Genomic DNA, 13,152 nt, shown 5'->3' on the forward strand with positions numbered 1-13,152 from the left:
ATAAAGACGCAGTGAGCAAAAACGCAGCAAAACGCAGCAAAAAAACGCACCAAATCGCGGCAAAACGCGTGCGTTTTTTGCCGCGTTTTTTTGACGCGGATGCGTTTTTTTGCGGTTTTAGCGGCCAAAAACGCACAAAAAGGCAGCGTTAAAAAAACGCAGTGTGCGCACATAGCCTAAAAACGCATGCGTTTTTTGATGCGTTTTTTTCGACGCAGGTGCATTTTTGTGCGTTTTTAGCGGCCAAAAACGCAGCGTCAAAAAAACTCAGCGTGCGCACATAGCCTAAGGCGGGCTTTGCACACTACGTCATCGCAGGCCGATGCTGCGATGCCGAGCGCGATAGTGCCCGCCCCCGTCGCAGCAGAGATATGTGGTGATAGCTGGCGTAGCGAAAGTTATCGCTACGCCAGCTTCACACACACACTCACCTGCCGTGCGACGTCCCTGTGGCCGGCGACCCGCCTCCTTGTTAAGAGGGCGGGTCGTGCGGCGTCACTGCGACGTCACACGGTAGGCGGCCAATCAGAGCGGAGGGGCGGAGATGAGCAGGATGTAAACATCCTGCCCACCTCCTTCCTTCCGCATATCCTACGGAAGCCGCAGTGAGGCCGGTAGGAGATGTTCCTCGCTCCTGCGACTTCACACACAGCGATGTGTGCTGCCGCAGGAGCGAGGAACAACATCGGACCATTGCGTCAGCGTAATTATGGATTACGCCGACGCTGTACCGATGATACGATTACGACGCTTTTGCGCTCGTTAATCGTATCATCCAGGCTTTACACACTGCGATGTCGCATGCGATGCCGGATGTGCGTCACTTTCAATTTGACCCCACCGACATCGCACCTGCAATGTCGCAGTGTGCAAAGTGCCCCTTACTGTATGTAATCTTCTGACTTTGCTGAAAGTAATAAAAATGACATAAAATGTTCTCTTTCTCATTATTCTGATATTTGGCAAATATAAATAATTTTGGTTCCTAAATTACTTAAAACGGGAAAGGTTTATTCTGATTTCATGTCAGATAGTGAGAAAAACCTGCAGATGCGTCTTTTTAGATAGTGTATGTAAATTTCCGGTTTCGACTGTATATCTGTAATATGGCATCACTTTCTATAATGTGGAGAATGTTAGTGATGTCAATGTACTACATTGAAAGCAAATGTTTCCGTTGCGTGAGAAAAGCTTTATTTTTACACATTTTCAGAACTCTATCCAGTGTTCAGTAACATGCCATTGATCCTACACAACAAGGCCCCTTTCTCTGCCCCATGAGGGCCCTATAAAGCAAAGACTCAATGATTCTGTAGATACTGTATGTGTTTATTCAGTCACACTAATGGAAAATTGTAAATCAAGAGCAAGGATTGTGAATAGATAGGATACAGTTTACAGACTGACCTTTCTGCCACAGTGCATATAATAACAGTAAGCATTCATTGCCTTCTACTAGCTGTCTTTTTACATTTTCTAAATCCTCTTCTTTAAACATTTCTTATTTTCCATTAAACAAAACCATTGCAAAGAGCTATAGTTTACATCAACATACATAGGGAAGCCTGGCTGCTTTACACAGAGCACATTAGGATGTGGCATCGATGTGACCTGTGCCATTGGCGGATGAGTAGTCACACCTCATTGCACATTTCCTAATGAGGTTTAGTGGCCACTGGAACAGGTCATATCTGTAAATTGTCCTACACCTACAGGCTACAGATTTTTTTTCACTTTGGAAATCCCAAATTTTACAGTTCTTCCGTTTCAGCCTCAGCAGGTACGTTTAGTTCAATGTTGAATTGTGCACCATCACCAGATCCCAACCATCCGATTGGTGTCCTGTTGAAGGATGGTCTGTTGATGACATTAGGGTTGAAGACAGGTTCAGGTTCTGGTTCCACGGGGCCAGCATCAAATTCAGGCATCTGGAACGTCATCAGTTTTGATGCTTTCTCATACCCTCCGTAGGGCATTGCTGTCCTAAAAAGGGTGATAACCATAAATGGTGAGGAGAAGCGACATAGTAAATGTTTTTTATTGTCTACTTTTCTAATCATGAAGAATTTCAGGATATAATTATTAGATGCATTATGTTCATATGGAAAAATACAATTATACTGTTTAGCACTTAAAGAAAATCTGTCACCAGCTGTTTGCTACTTGATCTAAGAGCAGCATAATGTACATAATATAGGAGAAGAGACCCCGATTCCAATGATGTATGACTTAGCTTACTGTGTGCAGTAGTTGTGACACAAAATTTTTATATGTAGCAAAGCTCAGAATGCTAAACCCACCCACAGCACAGCTTTCCATGTACATTGTATATTGACAGTAAGCTGCTTCGTAGCTTAGAGGAGGGGTGTGTGGTCGGACCAGGGCTCACGCAAGCTGTAGCCTGGGCAGTGATAATATCATTGTATTGAAACAACAACACACAGGCTAATAAGTCACACATTCCTGAAATCTGTGTCTCAGCTCTTACTAAAGGCCACTTTACACGCAACAACATCGCTTATGAGATGTCATTGGGGTCACGGAATTCGTGACGCACATCCGGCCTCGTTGGCAATGTCGTTGCGTGTGAAACGCACGAACGACCGTTAACGATCAAAATTACTTACCTTATCATTGATTGTTGACGCGTCGTTCTAATCCCAATTATCATTGCTGTTGCAGGACGCAGGTTGTTCGTCGTTCCTGCGGCAGCACACATCGATATGTGTGACACCGCAGGAACGAGGAACATCACCGTACCTGCGGCCGCCGGCAATGAGGAAAGAAGGAGATTGGCGTGATGTTCCGCCCCTCTGCTTCTATTGGGCGGCCGCTTAGTGACGTCGCTGTGACGCCGCACGAACTGCCCCCTTAGAAAGGAGGCGGTTTGCTGGCCACAGTGACGTCGCCAGGCAGGTAAGTACGTGTGACCGTTCCTAGCAATGTTGTGTGCCACGGGCAGCGATTTTCCCATGACGCACAACCGACGGGGGCAGGTGCTTTCACCAGCGACATTACTAGCGATATCGCTGTGTGTAAAGTGCCCTTTAATGTTGTCTTCAGATTACATAGCAAAAATCTGCTGTTTATGGTCTCTTTAACAATTATCTTCTTATTAAAGTATTAAAGGGAACCTGTCATGTAGAGTATGCATTCTGACCTATCAGCAGATGCATGTGTGCCCTAATTACACCTCCCTACCCATCCCTGTGTTATAAAATTGTGTATTATGAAAGTAATAAAAATCGTTTTATTACTTACATATTTCCTATGTAAATAGCAGAGCTCATCGCCCCATTGGCATCACATCACCCTGTGAGCTTTTGCATACTTTCCATGGTATCACGCCCCTGTGGGCGTGATACCATGGATTCACATGAGTGACGTCCCCTGTCGCTCCTTCAGAATCCCGCGCGTGTGCACTTACCATTCCCGCAGTCTTTTCCGGGTGCTCGTTGTCAGTTTCAGACGCACTCTGCGCATGATCAGAAGAGTCTGATCATGCGCAGAGCGCGTCTGAAGCCAGCGTGTGAATGGTAAGTGCGGGAATGGTAAGTCCAAACACGCGCGGGATTTTGAAGGAGTATGGGGGATGTCGCACATGTGCATCCATGGTATCACGCCCACAGGGGTGTGATACCATGGAAAGTATGCAAACGCCCACCGGGCGATGTGATGCCCATGGGGCGATGGGCTCTGCTATTTACATAGGAAATATGTAAGTAATAAAATGATTTTTATTACCTTCATATTACACATTTTTATAACACAGGGATGGGTAGGGAGGTGTAATTAGGGCACACATGCATCTGCTAATAGGTCAGAACGCATACTCTACAAGACAGGTTCCCTTTAAAGTATTTTATTCAAACGCATTTGTCTGGAGCTTTAGGGTCACAAAATGGATTATCTTGATGGTTACGGTACTTAAAGACTAGCTCAAACTTACCTTTCAATATGCAAAATTTTATAAATTAGGTAATGAATCTGAAATAACATTCAGCCTCCTTTAGAGCTCTCCTCTGTTATTATTGGACATTTTTAAATTAACTAATAAACACAGGTCAATGTGCCTACAAGATGGCCGGAAAAAAACAAAACACTGGCTGAGATACACACAGTGTCTTATTGATTTTATTTTGTTCTTTTGTAATAAAATCCAAGATACAGTGGAACCTTGGATTACGAGCATAATTGGTTCCGGGAGTCTGCTTTTAAACTAAGTTACTCTTATATCAAAGGGAATTTTCCCATAGGAAATAATAAAAATGCAGACAATACGTTCCACAGCCCAAAATTATTTACTGTATTTATACAAACTTACTGTAATACAAAATGATGTACTGTATTCATATAAAATTATTACAGTACACTAATGCAAAATACTTTACAGGAAAAAATATAAAACAAATTAAACTGCACGTTAGCTTAAAACAGAATTGTTGGAGTGTAGGAGGTACACTATAGAGAGAAAAATGATGTATAAATATTGTACGGCCCCGCGACAGCCGACAGGCTGCTCGGATCCAGATCCGCAGTGGCTCGAGGGGTCTCCGGACCCGAGGTGGGGTCGCGCGGCCTCTCGAAAATAAAAGGGGGGTTGAAAGGGTGGATTTGGGATAATGTTCGTGACGCCACCCACGGTTCGTGGAAAAATGGGGATAACACCGCTGCTGCGCTCAGGGGAGAGGGGAGCACCCGGGAGCGATGGAATAGCAGCTGAAGATGTTAACCCCTCCGTGGGCAGGGGAACGTGTCCCGGAGCTCGGTGCTGGCAGGCTGGGGACACGTGGGGAGCAAAGGGGCATCACGTACTCACATAGTCCAGAGATGCTGACACTGACACCAGGTAAACCAAAGTCTTGAACCTCCTGCAGCCTTAATCCGAGTACGTTGGGTCTGTGCCCTTTTGGCGTTGCTGATTGGTCTGAAGCCTTGTCCCTTGGCACCGTATTTACACTAGGTGGATCCCTAGAACTACTCAGGTCCCACTCACCTGTGTGGCTAGCAGGGTGAGCTTGCTCTCAGGGTTCACACGTGGGATTTTCTGGACGGTTTTGGGAAGCCCTATCCCTCCGTTGCGCTAGTACCCCGATTTTGGAGCGGGTGGGGAACGGTTCATGAAGATTCCGTTCCCGTCGGGTGAATTACTGGGCTGCGTGAAGCTACTTCCCAGCCTAGGGTCCGCGTACCCCGTCGTGCCCTGGCCCCTTCCCGGTTGTAGCACAAGGCCGCCGGTCTGCCCTCCGTAGCAGTACCGTGCCCCCTGTCACTACCCCCTATGACCAGGGTTCCAGATCCTTCCACGCCAGACCAACGTCTGACACCTGGGACTGTTACAGGAGCCCAGCTCCGCAGCATGACCTTTCCTGTCACCGCTCACTGGCCCTTCTCCACTACTTTCCTCTCTTCTCCTGACACTTCTGGCCCTCCTACTTCCATCCCTCCATCTGGGCGGCCCTATTCCCCTCAGGCTGCCCAATGAGTGTTTGGTGGGTGTGGTGCAGAGTGTTCCTCAGGATTTGTGTATACCTGCTCTTAGCAACACTAAAGGGACAAGACCAGTAACCAAGGAGGAGTGGGTACCATGCAGAAGGGTAGATTGCACGGCACCCTTGTGACGACCTGATAGGCCAAGGCGTCACATTATGACAAACTTTATTCTACTACAGTACACAAAAAACACTCCCCAAATCTATTCTCCCCAAAATAAGGGTAGAACTAAGCCAAAAGTGGGGTAGGAATACTGCACAGGTGATTATATTTCAGTACAAGCAATGTGCTGTACTGGTTAGCAGAAAGAAAGTACAATACTCTATCCACAAATGGAAACTGATAGACATGCTATATAGTATATACTGTACTGTACAATGATATACAGTACATATGTACAGAAAGTTACCTCCAGAGCGGGTCAGAGCGCGGTGAAAGGACAGAACCGGAAGTGTGCACAGTGAGTATTTGCTCTTTTTGTAAATCATTGCTTTTAAACCAAGTTACAATTTTTTGAAAAGCTTTGTTTGTCTTGAAAAATGCTCTCAAACCAAGGTACTCTTAATCCAAGGTTCTACTGGATTACTTTTTAGTACTGTTTTTGAAAGGCTGATTGGTTCTAATGGTGCTAAACAGGGGCTTAACTACCGCGGTTGCAGAGAACGCCACAGCAACCGGGCCTGGAGTGCAGGGTACCTGCTTGCCCTGGACCCTGATTCAGATGGATGTGTGTCCAAGGGGGCGCATCCAGCTGAAATATATCACAGTACAGAGACCCGTCGGGTTCCTGTACTGTGATGTGCCGGTGACCAATGAAGTCCACCAATGAATACACCAGGATGGGGCAAGATGGTGACATGAATACCAGGATGAGGCCATGTATACCAGGCTTTATCCATGATCTGGGTCCTACACCAGGATGAGGCCATGATCGGGACATACAGTATATACCAAGATATAGGCATGATGGGGGTCATACACCAGGATGGTGCCATGATGGGGACATATACCATGTTGAGGTCATGATGGGGATATATATACCAGGATGGGGCTATCATAGTGGACATATATACCAGGATGGGGCCATGATGTGGATATATACTAGGATGGGGGACATATTTACTAGGATGGGTGACAAATTTTTCAGTAAGTGGCCCAGGATGGGGGACATCAGTACAGGATGGGAGACATTACTACACAATGAAGGAGAAGGGGGGGCAACTTGTATGTCTAATATAGGATTTAGAATGCTACAATGGCCCATATATCTGACAAAAATATGGGGGGCCAAGTTCAAACTGTGCACTGGCCCATTAGACTCTAGTTATAGCACTGGTGCTAAGCTATGGTTAAAATATATTCAAGCTTCTCTTATCAAAACTGCTCTTATTTATGTATTATTCTACAATGAATGCAATCATTGGCATAGTGCAAAGTGTGTAATTAAACATTATATATGAGCTCTCAAAGCACTAATATCCTGGGTTCAAATCCAACTAGCATTAATAACAGTTGTTGGTTAGCTACTTACCTGTTGAACGATTTGTAACCACAAAGTTCAGACTTGCTACCAAACTCCAACAAGTTAACGCTCAGTTTTGTTGGTTGCTGAGGGTCCACTCCCAAAGCTTTGTCCCAGGGAGACAGGTAAGTCTTAATGACAGTGATCTGCTTTACACTTTCACCTCCTGGTTGGCTGGACTGAGCATCTGAAACTATACATTAAGTGATACAAGACATGACATTTTTCAGCCAGGAATAAAATACTAGACATCATAACTTATTGTGTAAGTAAAAAAAAATATGAATCCATGTTTCACTGATGAAGTTCACATATAGTTCTAGCTGACATAAAACGTTTGGTAATTTTGTGAATACAATGCATTTTTTATGTTGTATTAATTAGCCAGTACAGTGAAGATACACTGACAGTTCAACTGGTGGAAGAAGTTGACAAACTCGTCAGTCTCATTTCTAACAGTTTTCTTGAGCTGAAGTTCTGCCTAAAGTCTTCCTATTTCAAAAGAACGTATAATATCTGGTGTACAGAAAGCACTTCCAACAATGAAAATCAACTAAACGCGCTCTATCCAGACAGTGAGCCTGCAAAGATGGGCAAATCAATTCTTTGTAAGCTGAATTTAGGCCAAATATTGAAGAAATCGCTAAACCCAGCAAATTCGAACAATTTGCTTCATGTGAATCCCCTATAATGGTTTGCCACTATTTTAAACACTGCATAAAGCGTAATCAACCTAAGAAGGCTCACATGAGCTTAGGCATGCCTGGCAGATGTGCTCATAATGCTTTGCAGCTATCACACCATGGTATAACACAATGATTCTCAACTCCAGTCCTCACGGTCCCCCATCAGGTCATATTTTCAGGATTTTCTTAGTATTGCATGTGTCGCGGGCGGGGAGGACGCCACTGCGCTGCGCTCGCTAACGCTCGGTTCCGGCGCTGCTGCGATGGCTGCTCAGTGGCTCGAGCGGTGGGCTGGATCCGGGGACTTGAGCGGCGCTCCTCGCCCGTGAGTGAAAGGGGTGGTTGGTTTGGGGGATTTAGTCCGTGACGCCACCCACGGGTCGTGGGGAAGATAGGCACCACCGCTGCTGATGACGGGGATCCCCGGAGCGATGGTAGGGAGCAGCTGGGATGTTGTTTTCCCCCTCCGTGGGTAGGGGTCGGTGGTCCCGGGGCCCGGTGGTGTGACGGGGAGGCAGGGTCGGTGAGGTGCAGGGTTGCAGGGACAGCGCGGCGCGGTGCCGGATGGCACGGGTGTACTCACTCAGCAAGAAAGGTACAAAGTCCTCGGTAAACCAAACGGCTGGATGGACGGGTCCCGCAGCCGGCTGCAGTGTCTCTCCCCGGACAGGTGATGGCAGCTGTCTTTCCCTGCACCTTAATGTTCTCTTTCTGACTACTATGGATTCCCAACAGCAGTCCGCTCCCCGGTGTATGGGTACCGGAGGAGCCCGTTTGCCCGCAGACGCTGGCCCTTGGGTCTCTAGCCTTAGGCGGTAGCTGTATACCCTCACGGTGTGGGCTGTTGCCTTTAATCGGGACTTTTGCTGTTGTGAAACCCCTGGGGTTCCAGTCACATTCGGATCTGACTATTGTCGGCGGCTTCAAGCCTGGTCGGGGTCCGATGGCCCTCCCTGTGTGTGCTGGCTTCACTTCGCTCCCCGGTCAGTACCGGCGGGCCGTCGCCCGTCCCCGGTCCTACGGTTCCGCGTTGCTCCACCACTCCTGCAGACGGCCACCACCGTCTGCCAACCTTGCTGTTAGTGCCTGGGCCACAAACCCAGACACCCAAGTGTTCACTCCTCTCACTTCAAACTCCAAACTCTATCTGACACTTTTCCCGCCTCCAGGCCTGTGAACTCCTCGGTGGGTGGAGCCAACTGCTTAGCTCCACCCCACCTGGTGTGGACATCAGACACTGGAGGGAGGCAACAAGGGTTTTTGTTTGGCTGATGTCCCTGTCTGATGGGGGTGGGGTGTTTGTATGTTATATGTGACGACCTGGCTAGGCCAGGGCGCCACACATGAGTGACAGAATTATTAGCAAAGCATCAGAAATTGCCACAGTGTCTATATATAGGACACCCTCAAATCATGACCTGTTGGTGGACTTGACAATAGCATAGACAATAGGAGGGTCTATCATAGACTATATAAAAGCAAAGGCAGGGAATGCAGCAGCCATTTGGTTGTGAATCTAAATAGTGAGAGCACATCACAACTCATAGACTAACCATAAACAAATAGAGAGAAAGCAATAAAACACTGAAGAAACCGTAGAGGTAGTATGATTGAGGGTTCAGCAGTAAAGAAGACTAGTGTTGGCCACACGCTGGACCTCATCTTCACTCGCCTCTGTTCCCTATCTAACCTCTCTAACTCACCTCTCCCCCTGTCTGACCACAACCTACTCACATTCTCTTCCCTCTCTTCTCCAAGTATGCAACCCCCCCTCCACAAATTTTCATACCCTCGCAGAAATATCAAACACATTGATTTACACGCCCTTTCTCAGTCCCTTCTCCCCCTCACAGACATTGCATTTCTACATGATGCAGATGCCGCTGCAACTTTATACAACACTACAATCTCTGCAGCTCTCGAATCAGCTGCCCCCCTCACACACACCAAAACCCGCACAATCAACAGGCAACCCTGGCACACAAGGCAGACTAAAGAACTTAGACGGGCTTCCAGAATTGCTGAGCGCAGATGGAAGAGGTCTCATTCCACTGAGCACTTCATTGCATATAAAGAGTCCCTCACCACTTTCAAGTCCACACTCACTGCTGCAAAACAAACCTACTTCTCATCCCTCATATCTTCTTTCTCTCACAACCCTAAACAGCTATTCAACACTTTCAATTCTCTCCTCCGTCCTCCGGCACCACCTCCCTCTCCTCTCATCTCAGCTGAAGACTTTGCCTCTTTCTTCAAGCGGAAGATTGACAACATCAGAGCAAGCTTTGGCCCACAATCGCCACAGCCCCTCATCATAGCTACTCATCCCTCTTCCTCCAAATCCAGCTTCTCCACCATGACAGAAAACAATCTCTCCACTCTACTCTCAAGATCACATCTAACCACCTGTGCACTGGACCCGCTCCCATCGCACCTCATCCCCAACATCACCGCAGTCCTCATCCCAGCCCTAACCCATCTCTTCAACCTATCACTAGCAAGTGGTGTATTCCCTTCATGCTTTAAACATGCCTCTATTACACCCATCCTCAAAAAGCCCTCCCTTGACCCATCCTCTGTGTCAAACTATCGCCCCATATCCCTTCTCCCCTATGCCTCAAAACTACTGGAACAGCATGTCCATCTTGAATTGTCCTCATACCTCTCCTCCTGCTCCCTCTTTGACCGGCTTCAATCTGGCTTCCGACCACATCATTCTACCGAAACTGCCCTAACCAAAGTCACCAATGATCTACTAACCGCCAAAGCCAAGCGACACTACTCTATCCTCCTCCTCCTGGACCTGTCCTCTGCCTTCGACACAGTAGACCATTCCCTCCTACTACAGATTCTCTCATCTCTGGGCATCACAGACTTGGCCCTATCTTGGATCTCCTCATACCTAACCGACCGAACTTTCAGCGTCTCCCATTCTCACACCACTTCCTCAGCTCGCCCCCTATCTGTCGGTGTCCCTCAAGGCTCAGTTCTTGGACCCCTGCTGTTCTCCATCTATACCTTCGGCTTGGGACAGCTCATAGAGTCCCATGGCTTCCAGTATCATCTCTATGCCGATGACACACAGATCTACCTCTCTGGACCTGACATTACCTCTCTACTAACCAAAATACCACAATGTTTGTCTGCTATTTCATCCTTCTTCTCTGCACGATTCCTAAAACTTAACATGGACAAAACAGAGTTTATTGTCTTTCCTCCTCCTCACTCACCTCCTCCAACAAGCCTTTCCATCAAACTTGATGGTTGCTCACTCACCCCAGTCTCACAAGCTCGTTGCCTTGGAGTAACCCTCGACTCTGCTCTATCCTTCAAGCCACACATCCAAGCCCTCTTCAACTCATGCCGATTACAACTCAAAAATATCTCCCGGATCCGTGCATTTCTTAACCAAGAATCCTCAAAAACATTAGTGCATGCCCTCATCATCTCCCGCCTCGACTACTGCAACCTCCTGCTCTCTGGCCTCCCTTCCAACACTCTTGCACCCCTCCAATCTATCCTAAACTCTGCAGCCCGCTTAATCCACCTCTCCCCTCGCTACTCCCCAGCCTCGCCACTCTGCCAATCCCTTCACTGGCTTCCCATCGCCCAACGACTCCAGTTCAAAACATTAACCATGACATACAAAGCCATGCACAACCTGTCTCCTCCCTACATCTGTGACCTAGTCTCCCAGTACCTACCTGCACGCAACCTTAGATCCTCACAAGATCTCCTTCTCTGCTCCTCTCTTATTTCCTCTTCCCACAATCGTGTACAAGATTTCTCCCGTGCATCCCCCATACTCTGGAACGCTCTACCTCAGCACATCAGACTCTCCACTACCGTGGAAAGCTTCAAGAGGAACCTCAAGACCCACCTCTTCCAACAAGCCTACAACCTACAATAGCCCTCAGCCCAGTAGACCACTGCGCAACCAGCTCTGTCCTCACCTATTGTACCATCACCCATTCCCTGTAGACTGTGAGCCCTCGCGGGCAGGGTCCTCTCTCCTCCTATACCAGTCTGTCTTGTACTGTTAATGATTGTTGTACGTATACCCTCTTTCACTTGTAAAGCGCCATGGAATAAATGGCGCTATAATAATAAATAATAATAATAATAATAATAATAATAGTGTCTGAAGAACAAGCTATTCATTGCCATTTGTTGTTATTGGTTTTCATGTAGTCATATATGTTGTGGTCACTTTGACATTACTAAGGCTGTGTTTGAGATCAGGGTCTTGAAAGGGTTGAATATATGCAAGGAAACCTCAGAATGTTATATACAACGTTTTAGAGCAGTTGGAGGCTATGCATAACTTTGGATTCATGGTGAATCAATTTTCTGCAAAGCATAACTGGGAACAATTGGTAAAGCCGATGAATTAGGGTATGAGCCCACAATCAGGACCTACTGCGTCCTAGACACAGCGGGTCCTGACCTGCGGATCCGCAAGTCTCCTCCACACCCACGATCAGGGTTAGTGCGCTGCATTCCCTCTCTGTGTTCTCCCTACGGAGGACGCATGCGAATCCGCAGCAAACAATTGACATGCTGCGGTCTGGAAACAAGCACCACAGGTTAGTGTTTGCTGTGGAAAAAACAAGCACAATGGGCACGGGATTTCTAGAAACCCATCCACTATGCTTGTACTGTACAACACAGCGTTTTGGTCGCAGCGAAAACATGCTACATCCAAATTGCTGCAAACACTGATCGTGGGCACGATCCCAAAGGCTAAGACCGCACTTTGTGTTTCCACCTGCGTTTCAGCTGCTTTTTAGGTCCGTTTTGAACTGCACCTTTTACATGCCAAAAGGCATGCGTTTTGATTTTTCAGCAAAGTCAATGGTAAATGTTGATTTTCAGACCGCACTTTGCGTTTCTAAACGCTGCGTTTAATTTGCATATTTTGTGGCAAAAACCATGCGTTCAAAGAAGCAGCATGTCAATTGTTTTTGCCATTTCTGCAGCGTTTTGCTAACATTGGAGTCAATGAGAAATGTCAAAAAGCAGCAAACCTCAAAATTCCAGCGTTTTACCTGCTTTTTAGGTGCAGAAACACTGCGTTTTTAACTTCAAAAACGCATGCTTTTTACACGTTAAAATAATGGAATAATATGTCCCTTTACACACACACCTAGTCCGACAATTAAATTAGTGAAAATTTTGTTTTTATTGCTATTTTTGCAATAAATTTTATTAATACGCAATATTTTCAAGAAATTTAACAAATTTCATTGTTAATTTATAAATATCTGTTTCTTATATTTTTCTCTTTTTTCAGTCTGTTTGACTAATCTTTATTTAGCAGTGTCTTGATGTTCAAAACGCATCTGTCAAAACGCAAGGGGAAAAGCATGTAAAAAGCGCTGAAAACACATCTTAAACGCGGTAAATACGCAAGTGTTTTCAGCGCTAAAGTTCTGAAAAAGGCAACTTTGA

At 46.5% G+C, this 13,152-nt stretch overlaps 1 protein-coding gene across 2 annotated transcripts in view; it reads right to left on the minus strand.

Moving 5' to 3' along the window:
• Positions 1 to 1,308: 1,308 nt before the first annotated feature.
• The window catches only part of MYOZ1 (myozenin 1), a 48,611-nt gene continuing 36,767 nt past the window's right edge, over positions 1,309 to 13,152 (minus strand). For both annotated transcript variants that reach the window (XM_075348836.1, XM_075348837.1), the window contains 2 exons: positions 7,025 to 7,208; positions 1,309 to 1,983 (listed from right to left, as the gene is read on the minus strand). In XM_075348836.1, the coding sequence (XP_075204951.1) occupies positions 1,752 to 1,983; positions 7,025 to 7,208 (416 nt within the window). In that variant the 3' untranslated portion in view covers positions 1,309 to 1,751. The remainder of the gene's footprint in view (positions 1,984 to 7,024; positions 7,209 to 13,152) is intronic.

The sequence above is a fragment of the Anomaloglossus baeobatrachus genome, chromosome 5 (genome assembly GCF_048569485.1).
Source record: "Anomaloglossus baeobatrachus isolate aAnoBae1 chromosome 5, aAnoBae1.hap1, whole genome shotgun sequence".
In the NCBI taxonomy this organism is placed as follows: Eukaryota; Metazoa; Chordata; class Amphibia; order Anura; family Aromobatidae; genus Anomaloglossus; species Anomaloglossus baeobatrachus.